The sequence below is a fragment of the Acipenser ruthenus genome, chromosome 5 (genome assembly GCF_902713425.1).
Source record: "Acipenser ruthenus chromosome 5, fAciRut3.2 maternal haplotype, whole genome shotgun sequence".
Taxonomy (NCBI): domain Eukaryota; kingdom Metazoa; phylum Chordata; class Actinopteri; order Acipenseriformes; family Acipenseridae; genus Acipenser; species Acipenser ruthenus.
This window is the reverse complement of record NC_081193.1, coordinates 71,130,014-71,154,221: the sequence shown is the minus strand read 5'-3', so window position 1 is coordinate 71,154,221 and position 24,208 is coordinate 71,130,014. Positions and strand designations below refer to the sequence as shown.

Below are 24,208 nucleotides of genomic sequence, written 5' to 3'. Positions count from 1 at the left end.
AATCATGAAGTCATTTTTAGCAAGAGAAACTACAGAATTTGGAAGCCTAGCTGCTTTATAATTTTTTTGTGTGCGTGTTTTTGTATCGGCTGTCTCCAAACTCATATGTACTTCATCATGTGTTTTACATGTAACGATCTTGCATATGTTCTACTTTCAGTTCTTTTCTTTTCTGTTCTGTTCAGTTATACACACAGCTTTGTTATTGGCTGTATTAGCTGTGCTTAAGAATATTGATTGGTTAATTATTTGAAGAGCATGTCTGGCTTATCTCTGCGCTTCTATGGAATAATGCATGGGATCCAGACATTTAACTTTTTGCATGCCAGACTGCTTTAGGAGTGTATAGCTTGCTTAGCAATAAAAAAAATATATATATAAATATATTTTTCAGTTTACAACAAAAAATGCAGTTTTGATTAAGTGTTTCCTTGTTTTGCCTGTGTGGCCTTCTTATATGAAAAGTTTCCTTAATGTTTTCCTGACTGGCTTCTGTTTACAGAACTAGTAAACCAGTTGAATGCCCTCAGCAGCTTAGATGAAGACCCAGATGACTTCCTAAAGCAAGCAAATAAGCCTTCCGCTAAATCAGCCAGTTCTTCTGAAGGTCTAAAGCTTTCATCTTCTCTTTCCCTCTGTTTATTCTACTGCTCCTGTTGTGTTTTGGTTGTGCTGCCTGACCTGATTGTTTGTTTGTTTTGTTTTTTTTCTGTCCAGTTTTTCCCTCTCTGGCTTTCTGTAATTTGCAGTGAACCAATGAAACCTAATGAACACTTTCATCCGATTCCAGTGGCCTGTTCGTTTCAGACCACTGAAGACAGTCTAATAAGAAAAATAAATTAATTCTTCGTTGTAATGCTTGGGGGGGGGGGGAGAACATTTCAAAAGTTTAATTAGTTGTTTTGGATTTCATAATGCACGAAACTAGGAGGAGAATTGTTCAAATGACCTGTGGTTTAGTTCTCTACTGGTGCATTTGAACTTAAAGATTACATTTTATTGTGCTGTAATACATGTCGCACTGTCATTCAGTGTGGCACATTGTATTCCTCCTGACCTAGCCCTGGAATGTTGTATTTGGAAGTCGTCATGCCCATATACAGTATGGGGCACATTTGTAACACAGTATTGGGCAGCATGCCACAGTGCTTATCTAGTTAAACAGATTGCAAGAATGCTCCTGTCTCCTTTGCGTTAGACACATACCAGGACCCCCTTAAAGGGGCCAAAAATGAATACACAATATAGTGGTAGGCTGGAGTAGCTGATTTTTTGCTAACCATGCGTGAAAAGAAGTATTATTATTTGATAAGGTTGCAAGATAAAGTATAACAACATGCAGTACATATTGCAGTTCGATATAGTACATTTCAGATGCCGGCACAGTATGCTGGTAAAATGTAATTTTAGGTAAATGGTTCACGCCAAACTACATTCTCCTTACAAATCTGGGGAATAAATAGGCCTTCTATACAGGCAGAACCTAATTGCTCAACCTGTACTAAAGACAGTACTTTTATAACTGGACTTATTACAGAACTCATCAGTAAACTTAATTTTCTGGAAGAGGATGACCAAGACATGTCGAATATGGATCCGAATCCGTTTGGCGAGCCAGATGAGCCAGGATTAAATCCATTCGGCGATCCTGATGAAGGTAAACTATCTGTTTTTTTTCTCTCTTAAAAAATAAAAGTAAATAAAAAATTGCAGAACAAAAAGAATCGGAGGAATGCATGGTTAATGTGGGTTTAAAATACAGTGGAAGATGATCATCATGATTAATGTGTCTGTTTAAATTGCAGTTGTAATTTTAACGTAAATGCAGGAGTAAAGATACATTTATACATATGTAAACAGAGTTTACTGAACCAGCTACCGAGGATGCTGTCCCACTCAAAGAAGAACCACACTATGATCACAATTCTTCCAATCCCTTTGAGACCGAGATGGCGACGGAGACAGTGCAGTACAGCAACCCATTTGATGAACCTGAACCTGAGCCTGAGCTAGAACCAGAACCTGACAGAACGAAGGAAACAAAGATAGAGCCGTCCCCACCAAGACCAGCGAAGATGAAAAATGCCCGGCCCATAGACATGAGCAAATATCTTTATGCAGACACAACCAAAAACGAGGACGAAGAACTCGATGAGTAAGTGAAATTATTTTTGTTTTATTTTGATACATTTCAGGCATCTAACAAACGTCTTAAACGAAAATCTTTTCAAATGTGTAGTTAAGTATTGTGTGATTTTAGTAATGTTATAATACTTTTAAAAAATCACCCAAACAAGCATAACTTCAAACTTACATTTTTTAAATTAATTTTTTTGGAAACAAACTTGCTGAATTTCTCCAAATCATTTTTGCCATTTTTACAGAAAGTGTCCTAACTTTTTTATAAATGAAAATGTTTGTTTATTTATTTATTTATTTATTTATTTATTTATATTTTATTTTTTATTTCTTTCCATTTTGTATGGTTTATTGTTTTTGTGGGGGAGAGGAGTTTGAATTAGTTTTTAGTATGTGTTTATGTATGTATTTATTTATTTATTTATTTATTTATTTTATTAAAAATTTGGTGCATCCTTTTTGCAAACACGCTTACATACACATATGGACAGAGACCTACATTTTGCATATGCATGTATAAAATATGTGTGTGCCTGCTGTTTTTTGGACATGAAACATATACCTGACTAAGGCCCGTTTTACAAAATCACACAGCACCTGTTGACCAGCAGAGTTATAGAGCAGCAACAGAGGTGCTCTTGTTTGTGGTGTCCCTTGTCTCCCCTGTCCCCCGTCCCCCGTCCCCCCATCTTTCTTTCCTCTACCTTTTGAACTCTTCCAGTGTAAGGGTAGTTTGTCAGCCTTGTCATTCAAATCAAAATGGCTTCTAAGCAAGGTGCAGTGCCACACTATGGCAGAGCAGTTTATTTATTTTTCCCCCTCTTAAAGCATGTCAGGGCTTTTTCTCTTTGACCAGTTTATTTTGACTGGGCTTTCAGCTTTCTTTCTCCTGAAGTTTGTTTAACTTTTGACAGGCACAGAAGTGAACACCTGATAGGCATTTTTTGCTTCTGGGTTAGATATTTGCACCTTTAACCTTATCTTTCAGCCAGATACCTAGGCTTGCTTTATCTTTATTTTTTCTTCTCTTTGGAGGCAATGATTGACAGATCAGTTGGGAAGGTGGGCATAACTACTAAGACAAGCTGTGCATTGATACTATCTGCTTGTTTGTTTCCTTGTCAAGTGCCTCAGCACCACAGTGGAGATGAGGTCAATAGCATGTGACCTGAGAGCACCTGGCCGATAGTTATTCAACCAACCATTATATAGGTCAATTATAACAGCCCTTTAGTTAATATAGCCTTTGCATATATCAGTAATTCTTGTTTGAGACACATGACAGGTTGCATGCAAGATTTTTGATGGTTTTGATTCAGTCGTGTTGTATTTTTTCTTTTCCGTTCTTGACTCAAGCATTTGTTTTTGATACTGGCAACTAGGATTGTACAATAAATAAATACATAAATTAACAAAAAATTGCCCCAATTGTGATCATTGTACTAATCCAATAGATAATTTTTTAAAGACGAATAAATATAATCCCTGGGGAGCTAATCGATTGGTACAACATTTGACAAACTGCTAATGTCTGATGGTCATGCAAAGCATGGCTTCTAAATGCAGTTTAGTCCAAATGTAAAACATTGTACAGTATACTGTATACAGTTGGGGCACCTCTGTATTGCAAAGATCTTTTAGATTTAATTAAGTCAGGGTGTGATCCCTGAAGTTCTGGTTTTGTTAAGCAGGTCCAATCCATTTTACGAACCAAAGGCCTCTCCTTTGAGTGACCAGACCACTCCTTTACAAGAAAGTGATGTGGACAAAAGGGCTAAGAGGAAGGCACCAGCCCCTCCGATCCCCACACCAAAGATATACCCTGAAAAGACTGCAAAACTACCTGCTGCTGTTGGGAAGGAGCTTGCATCTTCACCAAAGGTTGGTCATAACATTTATTAAAGAAATGCACCAAGATCTTTTTTTTTTTTTTTTTTTTGTTTTACTTATTTTGGTAATATGTTTTGAACTGTCTCCTTTCTTAGTATGCTTACAAACTGTATTACAGACTGGTTTATATATTTGTACACCAATATTTTCTGTATATTTATTGTCTGAGGTTTTGGCCTGGGTGTAGTTAGACATCAGTGCTTTACAGAAGTCTTGTAGTTGTGCTTGTGCACGTCTATGTGTGCAAATTTTTTATGTGGATCAGATTTTTATGAAATCAGGTAACCAGGAGAGAGGTTTATGTCTTGACACATTTGTATATACTGTACTCGTACTATATTAATTCTATTTAAGGGATTTGTCAATAAGCTGTACTTGTGTGTAACAGCAGATGAGATGCCCATTTAATTAATTTGATTCACTGGTGCTTAATCGTTTGCCAGAAAGGGAGATGTGTGACTAAAATCATGCTTGGTGGTGTGTACTCTGGAAACGCTCAGAAAAATATGATTTTGAGCCAACCCAAAAATACATGTTTTGTACTGTAAATGCATGCGACATAGCTGCCAGATTAGCAAAAACCTTTTCATAAAGTAAGCACCTATGAGATATTGCAGACAGTCAGTTTTCAAGGATTACCACAGCGTTTTTCAGCCATGTTCAACACTGCTGCCGTCACTCCTCCATTTGTTGAATTTGAGATGACCTTTGCATGAATAAAGTCAAAAAGGATTAAGGGAGGCATTTCCAACAATGGAAGAGCGCAACAGATGTAGCCGACTTTGAACGTGGGAGGATTGTTGATGCACTTCTGCCTAAAGGCAATGTTTATAAGGTGTCTCTGTTGACTGGAAAAATCGAAACAACCTTTTAAAAAATAAATAAAAAATACATACCTTATGGACCGTGGAGGATTTACCTTGCGGAAGGAAAGCAGGTGAATCAACAGTCTGCTTTGTGTTGAGACACTTGAAGCATTTCATTTAACTTGGATAAGATCTTGTTTAATATCACTTTTTTTTTTGGTGGGGGGGTGCATTTTCTTTTTCAAATTTGAGTGGATGTGGCAAGAGTGTTACACTATTCTCCGCATTGCTACAAAGTTGTAATGTAAAGCCTACTGTGCAGGAGGAGCCATACAATCAGGAGCTCAGTGGTTATAATCCATGTCTTGCTGAGCAGTGGATCTTGGTAGAGGGCCCACCGGGAGCATTGCCCATTTGCTCCACGTGGTTTGGGGAGAAAAAGGTTTGTTGATCTCATTGTGCTTCAACGACCCCTACTGGTCAAGTCCAGGCAGAGATTTCCCAGACCTCCAGGGTTCACTAGCTTCGTAAAATCTGTGAATTACATTCGGTGGGTGAAAAGAAGCATGTGACCCATTGATCTGTAGTCCTGATTAGTAAACTGGAATCTAGATTTTTTTTTTGTTCCTGTAAAATCAACTAAAATCAACGGCCCCATGGCTTTCTGGTGGAGGAGTGTCAGTGTGAAAGGGGCTTAAGATATTGGCATCATGTTTGGTATGCATTATTTTTTCTGTTCTCTTGTGGTTATCACTCAAGAACAAATTACCCATTCACTGGAAAAGCCTCAAACATCAAAGACCATGTGAGGTATTGATTTATGTTTGCAATATTATATAAACACAACATGCTTAATGTGTCAGTGGCCTTGACCTCTCGCCCAATATGCTGTCCATACTGAAGTCATGTGACTTTTTAAGTATCTGTGTGATACTCTCATTACAGGTCTTGTCCAGTAAAAATGTATCTTTATTTCCCACATATGTATCTTCATAATTCATAATTAGCACTCCCCTGTGTAATTTCATTATGATGAAACTTGGGACATTCTTTTGCACAAGCTATTGAAAGTATGTAACGACAGTGTTTGATTCGGTAATGCACAGGGTTTGCACAAATTGGGAGCATTTTGTAAATGGTTGCACAAGGATTCTCAACATTGGACGCTGTCTTTTTTCATTCCTTTTGTCATTGGATAATTGAAGGGTGGGTGATGAGAATCTGGGAGCTATTGGATGCAGTCAAACTCCCCTAGGCCTGGCCACTCAGTTTACTTGAGAGCCTAATTCTGAAATTGTCGGTCACACTAACAAAATTGTAATGTCACAAATAGTGCAAAACAATGCAATTAAGATGAGGGTAAAATACTTACCGTCCCTTAATTTATTGACTGCTACCACATTGTGATGCAGTTGTACTGCAAGCCTCTATGGTGCACCACAAATTGTAATTGCAGACATGCTGTAGGATAAGTATACTGATGCACAAAAAAAGCAACATTCAGGTCTAATGGATTTAATAAAATATTTTAAACATAGATATCAAACAAAATCACAGAAAATGTGAACAAAAATACAGATCAAAGAATCATGATAAGTTTTCAGTCTGAAACATGACATACAGTCAAAATGAATGCATTACAAAATTAGTATCGGGTATGACCTCCCTGAACATTAACACAATTCTGGCAGCGTTGACACATAGACCTGATCAGCCTCTGTGGGATGTTCCGCCACTCTTCCTGTGCAGCTGCAGCCAGCTGGTGAAGGTTGGCTGGTCGCGGTTGTCTCCTGTGGATGGCACTGGCGATTTGGTCCCACAGATGTTCTATTGGACTCAGGTCAGGAGAAAAAGCTGGCCACGGCAAGACCTTGACATTGTTTTTGTGCAATTGTAATCCCAGCACTGTGTGGTCTTGCATTATCCTGCTGGAAATCGATACTTACAGATTGGCTTGCAGGAATGGAAAAACTGTTGCCTCAAGGACTTTGTCAGTGTATCGCTGAGCAGTAAGGTTGCCCTCAATCTGCACCAAAGACATTCTTGTTTCCTCCCCACATCACCACACTTCCACAGCCCCACCGGTTGGCTTGAACAATGCAACAGTCAGTGTAACGGCCCTGGGCCAGTGTGGTGACTCTCTGCCTTCCAGGACGTGGCCTGTCCCTCAACTTTTTCAAAAAAGCTGTTAGTGGAGTCCCCGAGTGGCTCATCCAGTTAAAGCATTGCCGCTGGGAATGCAGAATGAGTCATACAACTTGGAAGGCGTCAGTTCACGTCCGGGCTGTGCCAAGAGGCCGAACTTTGCTTGGGACCCCGAAGGGGGCGTCACATTGGCTCTCACGCTCCCAGGGATGGGGGGTGGGGAATGCGAAACCGGCAGGGACTACTTCTCCTCATTGTGCAACAGCGAACCCTACTGGCCAGACACCGAGCACATTCAGACGGGGTAAAAAGCAGAGCTGATCTCTGTTCTCTGGGATCATTAGCCCGCCCAACTCTGCTCTGGACTGCTTGGTGTAAAAGCAATTCTGGCTTTAAGCTTGTGAGATCAAAGGACACTCACACGCCCTCAGAACGTCTGTGCAGTGTGGGGACTCGCTGCGGTGAGGAGAAATAAAGAAAAAAAAATTGGACATTCCAAAATTGGGGGAAAATAAATAAAAATAATAATTGGTCACTCCTAAATGAATTAAAAAAAAAATTAAAAAGCTGTTAGTTTGCAACAATAAGCTTTGAGCATGTCATTCCTTTTCTACTGTATGATGCCTATTTGATCAAATCAAGTTTATTTCAAACTGAAAAGTATGGGAAAATAACTTAACCTTTTTCCAGCTGCTAAAACATGTTGCGATATTTCCTGTGCCTTAAGACTGTCAAAGTATGACATTTCGGTGAACATTTGAAATTTTTAAAATAAATTAATAACAAAGACATGGTGGCTGAGCACGCTTGGGAGCTAGTTGACTTTTGCTTGAGAAGGATATATGAGTTTGCATTCCACTGCTGAGGCTTAAGCTGAGATCTAAACTTGTCTGAGAAATCTTGATGTGTGGTATTATTGGAGTGAGTTATAGTTTAGGAGATTGTGAAAGGGCCATCTTGGTGTTCTTTTGTAGGCCAAAATGGCCTTCAGTTCAATTAATTTGTAGAGGGCACCAAGGCCACTAAACTCCTGTCAAGACCAAAGTGTAGGATGATTTGTAATTTTGCTTAGGATTCATATATAAAGCTAATTCATTAGCCGCAGAAAGAAAACACAGTTTAACTTATAGTTATTTATTTATTCAGCTAATAGTTGCTCTTAAAGGAATTTACACATATAAGCAAATAGTTTTACTATAAATTTAACTGCGCTTAGTCGTAATCACTTTCAAACATAATCATTTACTGTATTTTTTATTCTCATTTGAGTTCTCTCCTATTTGCTACTGACTTTATTGTATCTTATAACTGTTCTTATCTGTAATGTGATATTTTGTAATGTGATATTTTCTAACAACTGTAAGTTGCCCTGGATAAGGGCGTCTACTAAGAAATAAATAATAATAATCATGAGACGCACAGACAGCAATTCAGACAGGGGGTAGCTGTTCACTGAGAGGCGGCGAGATCCCTGACTGGGAAACGAAACCTCCCCACCCCCAATCCAGCCAATTGCATTGCCATTGGGCGGCCTGCCGACCCGGCAACCAGCAGCCTAGATTCGAGCCTGCGAGGACGTAGCTCCCTGCACTGAAGGCATTGGATTTTACTACACCATGGGACCATTTTGTTAAATTCTAACAGCATGTATTCTACACAGTTTAACATAAACTAAACTCAAAACTATCATTCCCCTATGTAATATATACTAAAGGTGTTGCAATTATGGAAGTACTGAAAAAACATAAACTTATCTTTTATCATAAGAAGGACACGTAATGATAATAAACTGTAATACAATGTAGAAAAGCATTTCCTACCGTTATGGTTTTCATTGTGGTAAAAGTAAGAAAATATAAATAAGGGGAGAACGACAATTGAACCTATTAACGTTAGTTTAGATGTTTTTTAAACCTGAAAGAAAACCACTTGTAAGTATCTTAAACATTTAAAAATTACTTAACTGTTTTACACATTTTTTTGCAGATTGTGCAGGCCACCTTCTCTTTTCTGAGATGGCATTATAACGCACAGTAGAAATCCATGTACCAGTACTCAAAAAGGTAGTGTTCGTTCATTTGTTCGTTCATTTGTTTGTGTTTTTTGTTTTTGTTACTAATGCGACTTGACTACGCAAATCCCGTAATTGTGTTATTGTTTGGAGCCTCACAATTTCTAATTTGGTGTGTAAAGCCGTCTCGTTGCTGTATCGGAAAGGGCACTGTGGTCATAATTGCAGTGAATAGACTTACATTTTGATGGGCATTATGGCAATTGAGAAGGGCACCCATGGCTACTGCTGCATGGCCGCCGTTAATTTCGAGCCTTGCTTTTGTTATGGGAACATTTTATACACTCAGATATTTAAACATCCCCTAGATTGTGCCCTCAAGGATCGTTTCTTTTTTTCCATTTTCTCCATCTCCATTTATTTTTATTTATTTTATTTATACCTTCATCTTGGTAACTGCTCATCTTGTCTATATATATCCGATAAGATTGCACAGTGATTGATTGCCTTGCTTTTGTTAATAAAAAAAATCTAATTACAGCTCATTTTAAAATCTTCCTCTGGAAAACATTTATGATGTCTGTGTAGAGAGTACAGTACATGCAGCGTGATTCCTGCAGCTTTCATGTTACTCTCCTGCACATTTCACCCTACTCTCACGCTGCCTTCCCGTGACATTCTTATTGTGGTCAATGAGGGTACTGCAGCATTACAGACAGCAATATGTGCTAAATGATGTAAACACAGAGCATGAGAATGGAGGGCCATCTGATAAAGCGGAGAGGAAGCTGTTTAACAGTAATGGTAATTTTGGTTTTATTATGAACACAATACATTTCTGCTTTTTTTTCCCCCCATAGGTTTCTTTTTTTATCTGATTTTAGTTTCAATATACAGTACTACTGGTTTATAATGGTTATATTCAATATATTTTTATTTATTTTCTTTACAATAATCACTGGCATTAATTGGTCAAATGTAAAATAAATAAATACCTGTACGTAAAAATAAATCCAGCCAACAGTCAGTGTAACTGTGATCTTTCTAGCTACACATGGTTATTGAGAAGACTCGTTCTACATAGAAACATTTAAAACTAGACTTCGCCATGAAATATTCTGATTTATTTCTGCAATTATCAAGAAATACAGTATAAAGATAACACAGACAACAGCGACATTCAGTTGTAAGCTTTGTTGTGATGTTTGATTTTTTTATTTTGTTTTCTAGTGACAGGGCTAAATAAGAGAATATATTTCCGTGTTTGTTGTCTGGTTTTATATATATTGATCTAAAGTTATGCTATGTTTAAAAAAAAAAAAAAAAAAAAAAAAAGCATTGTTTTAGAAAACAAAAAAGTACTTGCAAAAAAGACATATTTTGCTAAAATTGTTAGTTGTTTTTAAAATCCAAACTACCATTTGCAAATCCAAACTCACAACCTTTAAAAAAAAAAAAAAAAAAAAAAAAAAAAAAAATTGTTTTGCACACAAATTTTTATGCAATAACACACTGTAAAAGAAATTAACACACAAACAACCCTCTGGAGCTTTAATAGTTGTATTTATTTTTTTACATTCCCGTAGCCTCTCCTTTTTTGGGGGTTTTGTTCTACACTGGCAGCACACGGTACTGATCAATGAAGCTGTTGCACGGTCATCCTATGTTTTCCAGAATTCTCGAATTGAGTTAATAAGCTTTAGCTGTGTTTGATATTTGATATTTAATTTAATACATCAAGATGTGCTTGCTGGATAGATGTTTTAGCTAGTTATGGTCAAAAACGTTTTGCTTTTTGTAGGAATAAATAAAAATAAAAAAATTTAAAGAAAAGAAAAGAAAAGAAAATGAGGCAGACCAGACCACAGCAGCATTATTTTGAGAATAGGCACAATCAACATTGCCAGATGAAAGAAGGTTGAGGACAGAACTGCGTTGTTTTCAATGCATTTTTAAGAAGTGGTCTGTGGATTATGTCATAGTGGGTGAACAGATCAATTATTATACCTGTAAAAAAAAAAGAAAAAAAAAAGAAAAGTGTGTTTGCACTGCTGGGGTAGTAGGGTTATTCAAAATACAATTGGCCTCTATTAGTGTTACCGACACCCCCTCCACATACTTGCACATATACCAGTAAAAGATAATCCAACATGCCACTGGCTTCTCTATGTCACTGCTGTTGTGTTTTTTTCTTTTGCAAGAGTCAGCCACCGATCCATCTTAATAAGAGCAAAATTAACACGGCACATAATGGTTTACCAATTGTGTCCAACGCTTACTAATATGCACACCACGTAGCAAGACGATAAACAATTTACATCACCAGATGGCAGCGGACCTCGTCCAATAATATGCAAGCTTAAATAAAAGGCACCATTCAGATGCACAGCGCCATCTAGAAACTTTGACATGCCAGGAGGTGTCCGCAGTAAGATTGGCTTTAAGTTAATAGAAACTAGGTTAAGATGCGCTCTGTATTTTTATTTTAAATTCCTGAACCTTCTCCCTCCCCCCTAGGATACATTCTGTGCCCCTTGGGGGGGGGGGGGGGGGCAAAGGGTGCATTGTCCTCCCATCATTGCTCCTGGAGGTTTTGAATGACACAGCAGAAAAAGCAGGTAATATTAGCTTAATCTTGGTGTATCCTGTCCTGAGACAGGTGTGTGGGCTTAAACCCAATCAAGGCTAGCTCCTGTAATGCCATCAAAAAGATACATATTGCTCTTGTTGTTGAATTTTAAATGAAATCAGTTGCTTCTTTAACCACTTTGCTCTAGAGTACACTGAAGTGTTCACTGTAATTAATTTAATTAAATTAAGGCGATTCCCTCCCCATAAATCTTTCCTTTTGAAAACACTATTCATATATATGTACTGCTCAATTTATAGCGAATTATTAGACTTTATTTGTGTTTGTATAAAAAACCTCGGCTGCTGTACATAGTGACAAGCAGCCACGATGTCTCAATCTCTCTATGATGACTTTCCAGATTTAATTCCCATTGCAATACTGTGCATCTGTTGGGAATCAGCCATGCTACAGGGGACAAGGCTGTTTCCTTACATTGTTAGATAAACATTGTCAATTCATACCAGAAGCAGGGCAGTGTAATGGTGTGCTTAATAAACCCATCTGTTGGAGACTGTCCATTTACTGTGCAAGATAAATATGAATTATCGGAGGTGTAGTTGTGCAAGTGTTGGACCAATCCCTGCCAGACTGATCTGGTTGAAGTGCATCTCATATTAAAGGTACTGACCCTTAAAATCACCTTGCAGAGTTTCAGTTCCCGTGGTTCTTGTCAGAGTTCAGCTGGCGTTGCTTACTATGTTTTTGTAAAGTGTATTTCTATGGTGGTTATTTAAGATTTTTCCTATTTTACTTCAAATTTGCATGATTACATTTTCGATCATAATATCTTCTCAGGTGGTTCTTTCTCTTTTTTTCCAAAATGGCTTATTGTAAATGCAGCATTTTGTACATTTTTTGGCATACATATGACGTTTCCTATCATTTCTAATTATTTTCTATAGTTGCAAATGCAACAATCTATGCAAAACCAATAATAAATATACACTTAAAGTGCATGGACAATACTGTAGCTAAAAATGCCATTTAAACAGATTTAAATCTGATCAAAATCTGTGCATGGTGAATTCAAGGGTCAGTGCTTTTCATATGAGATGCACTTTAACCAAATTCAGCAAGGTCAATTTACAGGACCACTATTACACCATACAGTACCTCGCGTGGCTGTATGGCTCAGAGGGCGCAGCATAACAAATTGAGCCTTTTAAAATGTAACTACTGTACATGTTTGATTTAAGACAAGTAACACTCTTGGGTAAAGAAGCCTTTCCTATAAAGAGGTTTCAGGTCCCAGGTCTGTATTGTTGCATGATAACCACTACAGTATATCTATTCAGTATGCATTTAATTGCATTTGGGTTTATACAGTACACGCCAGCTGAACAGGACGCACTTAAGCGGGATGACCGCTTTAGCGAGACGCTTTAATGGGAACCAATTTTCCTCTTTTAAAAAGTCAACTTTGGTTTGTAGGCACGATAAAAAAAAAACTAAATTTCGCTTTAGTGGGACGATTGGCGGGCTACTCACCAGTGTTGCGCTTTGCCTGTACACTGAAAGTTGAACCGCAGTTTCAGTAAAAGTTGTGCAGTACTGGAGTTGCAGTACAAAAAAATCTCGGCGGAGAAACAAACTGTCACTTGCAGACAGGCTAAGGGTTCTGGCAGCTCTGCAGAACCCCACGTCATCTCTGTCCTCCGTTGCTGCTCAATTTCACATCTCCAAAAGCCAGACGGAGGATAAGCAAAAACAGAGGTGCTTTTCTGTGTGAGTGGCGATCAAACGCAAATCTCATAATGAGAAGGAAACGCAAGGGGAAAGACAGTAATGTAGAGGCAGGCCCACCGAGAGGGCGGGGAGGACGGGGAAATTTCCCCGGGGCCCAGCGCCTCAAAGGGGGCCCTGATGAAGGGGGAACTTTTTTAAATTTTTTTAATATATATTAAATATTTTAAAACAACTAGCCCTGCACAAAACCCTTTGCGTTCCCACCACCACATTAAAAAGAAAAACTTAAAATTAAAATGTAGTTTATGCTAAAAATGTATGTTATTTGATGTTAATTAAGCTTCCGATTTAATGACTATTACACGTGGAGTTTGTACAAAAAAAAATATTTATTCACTACCAATCCTTCCCCGGGGCCCATGACTGCTCTCGGCGGCCCTGTGTAGAGGACGCACTTTTCGTTTGGTTTCAGCAGGCTGTTGTCAAAGGAGCACCTATATCAGGGCCAATGCTTAAATCAAAAGCTCGGGACCTCGCTTTCTCTCTGGAAGCAAAGACACCAGATAGTGTTTAGGTGTGAGCATGGCGAAAAGCAGGATGCTGATTCAACAGCAGCACAGTCCTGTTTAACTGAGATCCTCCACAGTCTAATCAGTAATTACATTGCAGACACATAATGTAAATATGTTCAGTAAACAAAATTACAGCACTGAAGTAAGACTTAATTAGCAGTAAATGTTGTGTGTGTTTTTTTTTTTTAAATAGTTTTTCTGTGCGCTTTATCTGCTGTACTAATTGACTAATCCAACTTCTCATGTTTAACTGCACTTCTCTTTAGTGGCTTTAACCTATATATATATTTTAAATATGTCTGTACTTGTCTCTATGCTCTGCATATAATGCAAAAGAAAAGGAGTTGGTAAATCATCTACAGTGTTCAATACATTTTAACGTGCAAGCCGTCTCACAGCAGAGGTATCCCGAATACCATCCTACCAGGTATCATGTCACCGTTATAGGACAATATTTAGTGGGTAAAAGGAATGTCCTGCCGAGTCATTTTTCATTGAGTAAATGAATGATTTTTGGGGACCACTGCTCTTGTGAGACCTCTTTCTGAGACTGTACCTTGGTGTAACAGGGCGAGCAGCCCTGTACATTGTTTGTTTATTTTTAGATCGGGGTCTCCCCCTCCGCCCCTGTGCAGTGTGTTTTTCTTTTGTATTTAGTTTTATTGTATTATATTTATGACGGCGTAGCGCCGTGTTTTGTTTATTTTTAAAACATGTCCTGGCAGAGGCGAGATCGGTGCTCGTCCTCTGCCAGGTGTAATGAAAAAACTCGTGCAGAAGGTGGCCATCTCCCGAATTAATTAAGTGATTAATTTAGTTGCTAATCGGGAGATGGTCACCTGAATATAAAAAGCCTGCAACTCTCTAGATCGGGGTGGGTGATAGAGACGGAGAGCGAGAGAAGGTTTATTTAAAAACGAAACTAAAGCATAGCCTACAGGAACAGTGACAGCGACTGCCCAGCCTGACCTGTATGGTTTATTTATTTTGGATTTTGTGTTCGAGATTTGTTTTTGTTTACACTTTTATTTTGCTCTGTGAGCAAGTGTTCTTTTGTTTAAATATTTATTTTATTTTTGGATTCATTAAATAAAACGGCGCCCGCGCCACTGCACAATACCTTTTTGTTTTTGTTGTCCCTTCTTCTGCCGTGACGTCAGACCACTCAGCCGTTCCTGCCACACTTGGTCATTATATTCTTAAACCTGTAGTAATTCATGTTGTATGGTGAATTGAAATGGCAATCTTACATCAGTGGTATTCATCACATACAGCAGGCTGACATCACACATAATTAGCCAAATTGCATGGTAAAAACCTTAACCTTAAAGCATCAACCAAACATTGTTGCACTTTGAAATGCCCACCAAGTCTTTGATCCATTTTGATGTATGTATGGTAAAAAATAGCAAAAGAAACATATACAGTGCCTTGCATAAGTATTCACCCCCCTTGGACGTTTCCACATTTTGTAGTGTTACAACCTGGAATTAAAATGGATTTAATTAGGATTTTTTGTCACTGATCTACACAAAATAGTCCATAATGTCGAAGTGGGGAAAAAAAAATCTACATATTTTTCAAAATTATTTAAAAATAAAAAACTGAAAAGTCTTGATTGCATAAGTATTCACCCCCTTTGCTGTGACACCTCTAAATAAGCTCTGGTGCAACCAATTGCCTTCAGAAGTCACATCATTAGTTGAATGGAGTCCACCTGTGTGCAATTAAAGTGTCACATGATCTCAGATTAAATACACCTGTTTCTGGAAGGCCCCAGAGTTTGTTAGAGAGCATATCTAAACAAACAGCATCATGAAGACCAAGGAGCTATCAAAACAAGTCCGGGATAAAGTTCTGGAGAAGCACCAATCAGGGTTGGGTTATAAAAAAATATCCCAAACTTTGAACATCCTCCGGAGCACCGTTAAATCCATTATTAAAAAATGGAAAGAATATGGCACAACCGCGACTCTGCCTAGAGAAGGCCGTCTACCAAAACTCAGTGACCAGGTAAGGAGGGCATTAGTCAGAGAAGCAACCAAGAGGCCAATGGTAACTCTGAAGGAGCTGGAGAGATCCACAGCTGAGATGGGAGAAACCGTCCATGGGACAACTATAACCCGGATGCTCCACAAAGCTGGGCTTTATGGAAGAGTGGTGAGAAGAAAGCAATTGCTGAAAAAAACCCATATCAAATCCCGTTTGGATTTTGCCAAAAGGCATGTAGGAGACACAGCAAACATGTGGGAAAAGGTTCTCTGGTCTGATGAGACCAAAATTGAACTTTTTAGCCTTCGCGCAAAACGCTATGTGTGGTACAAAGCCAACACTGCTCATCACCCTGAGAACACCATCCCCACGGTGAAGCATGGTGATGTTATGGGGATGCTTTTCATCGGCAGGGACTGGGAAACTGGTCAGGATTGAGGGCAAGATGGATGGAGCCAAATACAGGGAAATTCTAGAGGAAAACCTGTTTCAGTCTGCAAGAGACCTGGGACTGGGGCGGAGGTTCACCTTCCAGCAGGAAAATGACCCTAAACACACAGCCAAAGCTACACTGGAGTGGTTTAAAAACAAGAACCTGAATGTCTTAGAATGGCCCGGTCAAAGCCCAGACCTCAATCTGATTGAGAATCTGTGGCAAGACTTGAAAATTGCTGTTCACCAACGGTCCCCATCCAACTTGACAGAGCTTGAGCAATTTTGCCAAGAAGAATGGGCAATAATGCAGGATCCAGATGTACAAAGCTGGTAGAGACTTGCCCAAAAAGACTCACAGCTGTAATTGCTGCCAAAGGTGCTTCTACCAAGTATTGACTCAGGGGGGTGAATACTTATGCAACCAACAAATGTCTTTTTTTTGGTTTAATTAACTTTTGTGGCACAATAAAAAATATTTTGCACCTTCAAAGGGTTAAGTATGTTGTGTAAATCAAATGGTAAAAATCCCAATTTAATCCATTTTAATTCCAGGTTGTAACACTACAAAATGTGGAAAAGTCCAAGGGGGGTGAATACTTATGCAAGGCACTGTATACAGTATGCTACAGGAGTCTACTGCATTTTTAGACCTGGAGACAAGTATTTTAACTGTCAAATATTTTGTAAAATATTTTGAATTGACCATCATTATGTGGAAGATTTAGTTTTTCTGTTTTGACAAGATTATGATTATGTATATTTTTAGCAAAGGCTATTACTAGGGATGTCTTTCACAAATCTTTCATCTCTTCAGGTTTCAGAAGGATCCGCTCACAGAGTTATCGAAATCCTTATTTTGATCAGGGCCTTGTTAAAAAGGTGACACTGTAATTATTTGCATTTTAATCGGTTTGATTATCTTACTATCTCATCAGAGCTGCGTTGATGCTACTTGGACAATGGTAAATTAGCATTAGATTACTAACCATGCATTTATTTTCCTGTGTAACAGATTTCCAGAAGTGCCTTCTTAATTAGTTTTCTGTTGAAGCACTGATTAATTGATAAATTTATTTATCTCTCAAGTCTGTGAACTAGTGCACCCCTAATTTGTTTACTGAAGATGCCAATAAAGGAGATTTAATGTCCTGAAGATGTATGAGTGGGTTGGCTTTAAACCAACACTTTATTTTTAAATCACTTTCATTGTTTTTCAGACAATTTTCTTATTATACATGTCTGTTTTATAAAATTGAACAAATAGTGCATTCGCACGGGACTGGTATGCACAATTGAAAAAGACAGCTTCTCAAGTTCGCAAAACATTTGTGAGTGTATAAGTGAAGACCAAAACAAAATGTTGCGTCTTGTTTTGTTTTTTTGTTGGTATTCTGGTCCAGAACACTCAAATATATCTACATTTCTTCAACCTATATTTTTATTTATTTATTTTTTTTCTAGACACAATAAAACCCTAATATTTTGTTGTTTTTGATATAACAAACACTTAAGAACATATAATGCACAACAGAACATATATACTGTATATTATATTTTTTGTACAGTAGTAAGCAGTGCTTCAGATAATCTGTGTACTTGGGTGTTTTATGCATTGAAAAAATATGAATTATGCATGATATTTACATTTAATGCCTAAAGAATAAACATAGCTTAAACAAGCCCTCTGCCTTTTTTTCTGAATCTCCATTGTTTTTGACCACCAGCCGCCACTGTAGTTACTCCTATTGATGACAAGCATGTTTTTCATAAAAATTCACCAGCTCTTCACACCGGTCATGATTCATACTTGTTGTTTCATTGCAAAAAAATAACTATGCAACTAGTGTTGTAAGGAAAGAGTTAAAGCTCTCCTTCATTACACTCTCAAATGCCAACAGGGACAACAGACACTGCCAAGTCAAGGTTGCGTTAAGAACATTGTGTGTACCGGTATGTTGTTCTATAATTGCTTTAATGGCACCTGCGTATTAATCCCAGGTAATTATTCCACTAAAATTAGACCGCTACTTTTAAATCACTTGAAAGAAAACACTGCCTTAGGTGCACTGGGAATTCACATGAAAGAACTGAGGTGCGGACACCATAATATGCTTTGTGCATTACCAAACAGGTGGCATAATTTTCCCTTTGTGGAGCAAGATTCCACTTTGACACTCTGTTGGAGCTGGTTAATTAAAATGGAGCAGAAGGTTAAGGTTCGGTTATAGGATTTAGAGCAAAAAAAAAAAAAAAATCACTAAATGTAATTTGATAGAAAAAAAAATCAAGCAGTAGAATAGGACATGAGGGGCTGATCCACAAACAGTACTTTGATGAGGTCACCCTCACGTGATTTAAAGTACAGTAACTGACTTTCATTCAGAACATGTAAGTCACAATGAATAGCATGGATTATTTAAAAAACATTACCAACAATTTAACAATAATAATAAACAAATAAAAAAATACATACATACATACGTACATACATACAGTCGCAGACAAAAGTATTTGGGCAGTTAAAAAAAACAAAAAAGAGAAAAACCAGTATGAAACCCATTTGTTGCTAATTATTGACATTTATGATTGAAAAAGTTAGGTTACTTACCATAACCCTGGTTCCCTGAAAGACATCAGTATGAGTTACACATTGTGTTTGTTTTGCAAGACCTAAATGGTGAACATGCACCTGACGTACTAGAATTGAAAGCTGTCCTTGCAGATATACTTTCCCTACAGGCTGTTAATTGCAACACCGTTTCAGAAGCTATTGTAAAGTGCTTGAATAACTTTTATGTTAATTTTAATGTCTGTGCATTTATCTGTATATTTGCTGTTTTTAAAAAAATAATAATAATTTGTGCACGTAATTTATAACATATTTCCCGTGCACATTGAAAATACGATACTTTACCTGTGACACTGCCGTAAATTTTAAAGAATTTTCACAGGGCGTTAAGTATGGGATATGCCTGCCTAAAGGTAGGTATTTACTGAGCTCAGTATATCAGAGCTGCCGATAGGCCCTATCCTGGGATGACATCCTCGGTCCTGCCTAGCAAGGGGTTAAACCCGTCAGACCACGGAAGCCATTTCTCTTTTTACATTGAACCCGTGAGGGCCACCAGTGCGACCCCACTGGCTGGTGGTCGGCTTCTCTTTAAGGGAACCAGGGTTACGGTAAGTAATGTAACGTTTCCTTTCAATTTGAAGATGACCACCAAACATTAAGTATGGGATAGTATACCAGAGCAGTCGCGAGGGAGAAGGAACGGCAGCAACTGAGGGACGCATCAGAACCGCATAATCCAGAGTTACCGGTGCAAGAGTACAACCTCAAGGACCCGCGTGCCTAATGAAGGCTAGGAAGGGTCTATCCCGTTAAGGCGATAGAACCTGAAGAAAGTACAGATATCGGAAAGCGAGGCCCCCTGAAGAGGGCCCAAGATGTAGCCAACCCTCTGGTAGAATGCACGGCTACCCTCCCAGGTGGGGGCAAGCCAGTACCATCATACGCGGTCGAGACTGTGTCCACAATCCAGTGTGACAGTCGCTGCTTCGAGTGGGGCTGTCCTAGGGTCTGTATACCATGACCGACAAAGAGCTGGTCAGTATGATGCAGTGCTCTTGTCCTAGCCACGTAACGCCTCAATGCCCGCTCTGGGCAGAGGATGTTCAATCGCCTATCCTCCTCCGAAGAAAACGGAGGTGGATGGAAAGACTCCAGTTTCACAGTCTGGTTCATGTGGAAGGCTGTGATCATCTTAGGGAGGAAAGCAGGGTTTTACATAGTGACACCCTGCTGCCATCGTCCCAGATACGCATACAGGAGCCGTGTACTGACAGCGCCTGTAGCTCACTGACTCACTGATACTTCAACTCAATGGAGTGTATGGGCTCACACGGGGCCTTCGTGAGAGCCTCCAGCACAATATGGCTCCTTTCGGGAAGAACGACCATCCTTGAAGGATGTAATCGCCAAGCACCCTTAAGAAAACGGGTTGCCAAGAAACGCACACCCAGAGATACAGAGTCTACGGGGGCATGGCACGCAGAAATGGCCGCTAAATACACCATCAAAGTAGAAGGTGACCTAACAGCATCGAGCAGTTCTTGCAGAAACTGCAAGATAACTGGCATAGGGCAAGAGACTGGGTCATGACCCTTAGTCAGACACCAGTTCTGAAAATATCTCCACTTGTAGGCGTATAACAACCTAGTGGAGCCTACCCTAGCATTCTGCAATGTGCTCATGACCACGTCAGATAGCCCTGGGGCTGACCAGCGGTCCCGTTCAGGGGCCAGACCCATAATTGGAACCTGCCCGGTTCCAGATGCCAGAGAGTGCCTTTCACCTGATCTGAGGAGATCCAGGCGAAGCGGGATCTCCCAGGACTTCTTCACCACCTGATGGGTTACCACTATTCCCATCCGCACACCTTCGCGCAGGTGAGAGGATCGCCTCCACTACAGGGCTGTCGAACATGATCGAGACACTGTCAGCCGATGGTGTCTGTCATGCTTCGGATGTAAGTGGAACGTATTGAGCCACGCTTGCAGCGGGCGCATGCAAAGTAAGCCCAGCTCGATGGCTGATACGGCTGCGGCCATCGGACCCAACAGTTTTTGACACAACAGTAAGGTAACTGTCGATCCCTTTCGAAAAAAGGAAAGGCACCCCTGAATAGCTGCTACCCTGTCATCCGACAGGTATGCGCGCATCGCACTGAATTCCAGCCGGAACCCTAAGTACGTTGTGCACTGCACCGGTGTAAGCCGACGCTTTGTTAATGGTAACGCCCAGCCTCGCCAGATGTTCTGTCACAATCGCCGTGTGGGCAACTGCTCCCTCTCGCAGATCAACCAGTTGTCGAGGTAGTTCAATACTCTGATCCCCAGTCCAGGATAGCATCCAAGCACTTTGAAAACGTACGAGGAGCTAAGGAGAGGCTGAATGGCAGCACAGAAAACTCGAAGCGGAGGTATTTCCTGTGCGCAGGACAGATGGAAACGTGAAAGTACGCGTCCCATAAGTCCACAGTGGTAAACCAGTCACCTGGCTGGACGGACCAGAGAATGTGACGGTGAGTCAGCATTTGGGACCTCCTCTCTTTCACAAACCCATTGAGGAATCTCAGGTCTAGGATGGGGCAAAAGCCACCGTCCTTCTTGGGCACCAGGAAGTATCTTGAGTAGAACCCTTCTCCATGGGAGATGGGGTCTACAAGACAAATGGCTTGATTACACAGCAAGGTGGCCACTTCCTGCTGGAGTGACAAGACCTGGAGAGGGTCCGTCACTTAAGTGTTCGTGATCCCTCGGAAGGGAGGAGGCCCCATACGGAACTGTAGCACATAACCGTTGTGCACGGTGGCGAGCACCCAGGTGTCCAAGGTGCAAGTGCTCCAGTATTGCAGCTTTTGCCTCGAAAAGGAGATCTGAGGCCGCAAGCCTTCAGGGCCCCTGCTGGGGCTGCTGAGGTTTGGGTGGAGCACGCTGTGGCGGCTGCCTAGGGCGGCAGCCCTGGAACTGCCTCCTAGAACGCTGCTGAGTGGGTGCCCCACGCCCTGCGTTCCCCTTGCCCTGCAGAGGGGCCCAGTTGCCTGCTGCCACGGTGGCCTGTAGGTGGTGCCTCATTTCACCCGGCAGAGCTGTGGGAACCGGAACGGTCCCTGTAATGGTGTGTGCGTGGGGAGGTTGCCAACGGCTTGACCTGCCCTGCTCTGCAGCACAGGGAGGGAGCAGAGCGGCCACCTTCCGAGACGCCTCGTGTTCTCAGTGGGAGCGCTGTAAGATCTCCTCCACAGCTGGCCCAAAGGTATGCACCGGGGATATCGGCGCATCCAATAACGCTGCCTTATCCGGGTCTGGGACCATCGCTTGTGACAGCCGTAGCTGTGGGGAGCCACAGCCTGCATCCGGAACACAGACCTGCGTGGCTCAGCTGCTATTGTCCAGGGGACCTGCAAAAAAGTTGCAACACGTCCCATCAATGCGCACATAGAGCTCTAAAGCGGGGTCTCACTAGCTTCCTAGGCAACCACGGAACTAGGCATCTCCTCAGCAGAGAGCTCGGGCTCCTCTCCTTCCTTCATCTCAGTGGGGAAGGAGCCCTCACCCCAGGAGGCCGCTATCCCGTTAACCCGTCTCGCTTGCGGAGATGGGGAGCGGCTACAAGGGGTTATACATTGGCACACGGTCTTTGTTTGTCTTCACAGGTGCTCATGCTTATATATATCTTGCCTCATGAAAGAAGGCTCTGTCTTACTTCCTCCTTTATCCTCCTGGGACGTGGCCCTCTTACTCTTAGTGCTCGAGTCCCATAATTAACAATTATTTGTGTTCTTTCAGATTCTCTTTTCTTCCTTGTGTCAAGGCTTCGTATGAGCTGGTCCGTCCTCTGAGGGTAGACCCCGATCGCTAACTGGGACCCAGTCGCGAGGCAGAGCCTATAATGACTCTCCGAGAAGTCAGAGGACTTTGTCTTTTCAGGGGCCCGGAGGCCATTAGGGCTTGCCTCAACTCCATAGGGAAGGCTCTCTCGGTTGGAGTCCGGACCATCTTTTTCTCTCTCTCTCTCCCCTGCTCTAGAGGCCGAGTTTTGAATCCCAAGTTGCAAAAACACTCCCTTCCTCTCACAGCCCTGGTTCCTGCCCCATGAATTGCTCTCTTATTAAATACTTTATATTTTAACTAATGGGTTTTGTAAAAGTGTTTCATTAACCTCATTTTGATGTCATAATGTTAAAGAAACTAAAAACAGTCAAAAACTTCTTTCAGAATATTTAACAGCTTTAAAAAATATGATGCATATTTTATTTAAAGCTTTGTGATTTAGCTACCAGAATAATTTATATTATTTAGTAAATGTTTTCAAGGCTTACCTCTGAGCACAGTGGCTGGGGATGATTGTAAAATATATCCTTTCCTTTAACAGAACTAAACCCACTATTCCTTCTTAAAAGAGATGGATTTAATGGGTTTAGTTCATTCTTTTGAAATACTCATTGTGAGTGCTTTGTCATTTGCAGCTGCTTTAGTGTGATGAATTGCACCTTGCAGGACTGAAGAGAGCTATTGGTTGTAAGAAGACAATTAAAGTTCTTATCCAGTTGGATATAGCGCACAATGTGTGGTATAATGTTCATTGTACAATATTTATGTAAGGTAAATGACATATTAGCATAATAACATTTTGTAGTATGTGGTGCAGGTTACATTCCACCCATAGGTAATTACAGTCATTACAGTCTGATTTAATACTTCTTTGCAATCATTAAGATGATAAATTACCTTCCTGGGGTTCTTCAACTACAAGCATTTAAATCGTAAATCGTAAATGTGTTTTGTTTTTTTTGTCCTCAGTCTGAAACCCTTATAGTTTTGCAACTGCTTTAGTTGACCAACGGGGGGCGTTGGTCTATAAGAAATATTTGCTAATGCCTTGCTGATTTAAATTTTGGACCAAAAAGCAATACTTAGTCACCTTTTCTGAGATAATTTAAAGGCCATATTACATTCAGTGTAAATGTTAAATCCAAAGTTGGTTCCTTTTAATTTAGATTTTTTATTACAAAATCACTTTTTTTTCTTCCATATTATTTTGCTGGTGGGGGATGTCCAATTTGGTTCTTCCTTTTAAGGTGCTGATGTTAAACCTTTACAGTACAATATTTTATCATTGATAAGATTTCAAAGTACAATGTAGGTCATAAATAACATGTTGAAATGATTTATTTATTTTTTAATATGTACCTTCAGTGACCTATTAGCTAGAATATGTTTTTGTTGTTATTTTTTAAAGGAACAAATATTTCAGTGGTGTTTACCTTAAAAATATTGTTCGCATTGACACTTGGGTGTATTTTTTGTTTAGAATGTAATGTTGGTCTTAATGCAT

The 24,208-nt window shown here is 40.0% G+C and overlaps 1 protein-coding gene across 12 annotated transcripts in view; it reads left to right on the top strand.

The window, feature by feature from the left end:
• The window catches only part of LOC117402982 (EH domain-binding protein 1-like), a 157,118-nt gene that overhangs the window by 56,645 nt on the left and 76,265 nt on the right, over window positions 1–24,208 (top strand). For 5 of the 12 annotated variants that reach the window (XM_034004753.3, XM_034004750.3, XM_034004752.3 and 2 more), the window contains exons 8-11: window positions 503–607; window positions 1,538–1,657; window positions 1,861–2,155; window positions 3,828–4,020. In XM_034004753.3, the coding sequence (XP_033860644.3) occupies window positions 503–607; window positions 1,538–1,657; window positions 1,861–2,155; window positions 3,828–4,020 (713 nt within the window). The remainder of the gene's footprint in view (window positions 1–502; window positions 608–1,537; window positions 1,658–1,860; window positions 2,156–3,827; window positions 4,021–24,208) is intronic. The other 7 variants (XM_034004754.3, XM_034004748.3, XM_034004755.3 and 4 more) reach the window with 3 other exon arrangements.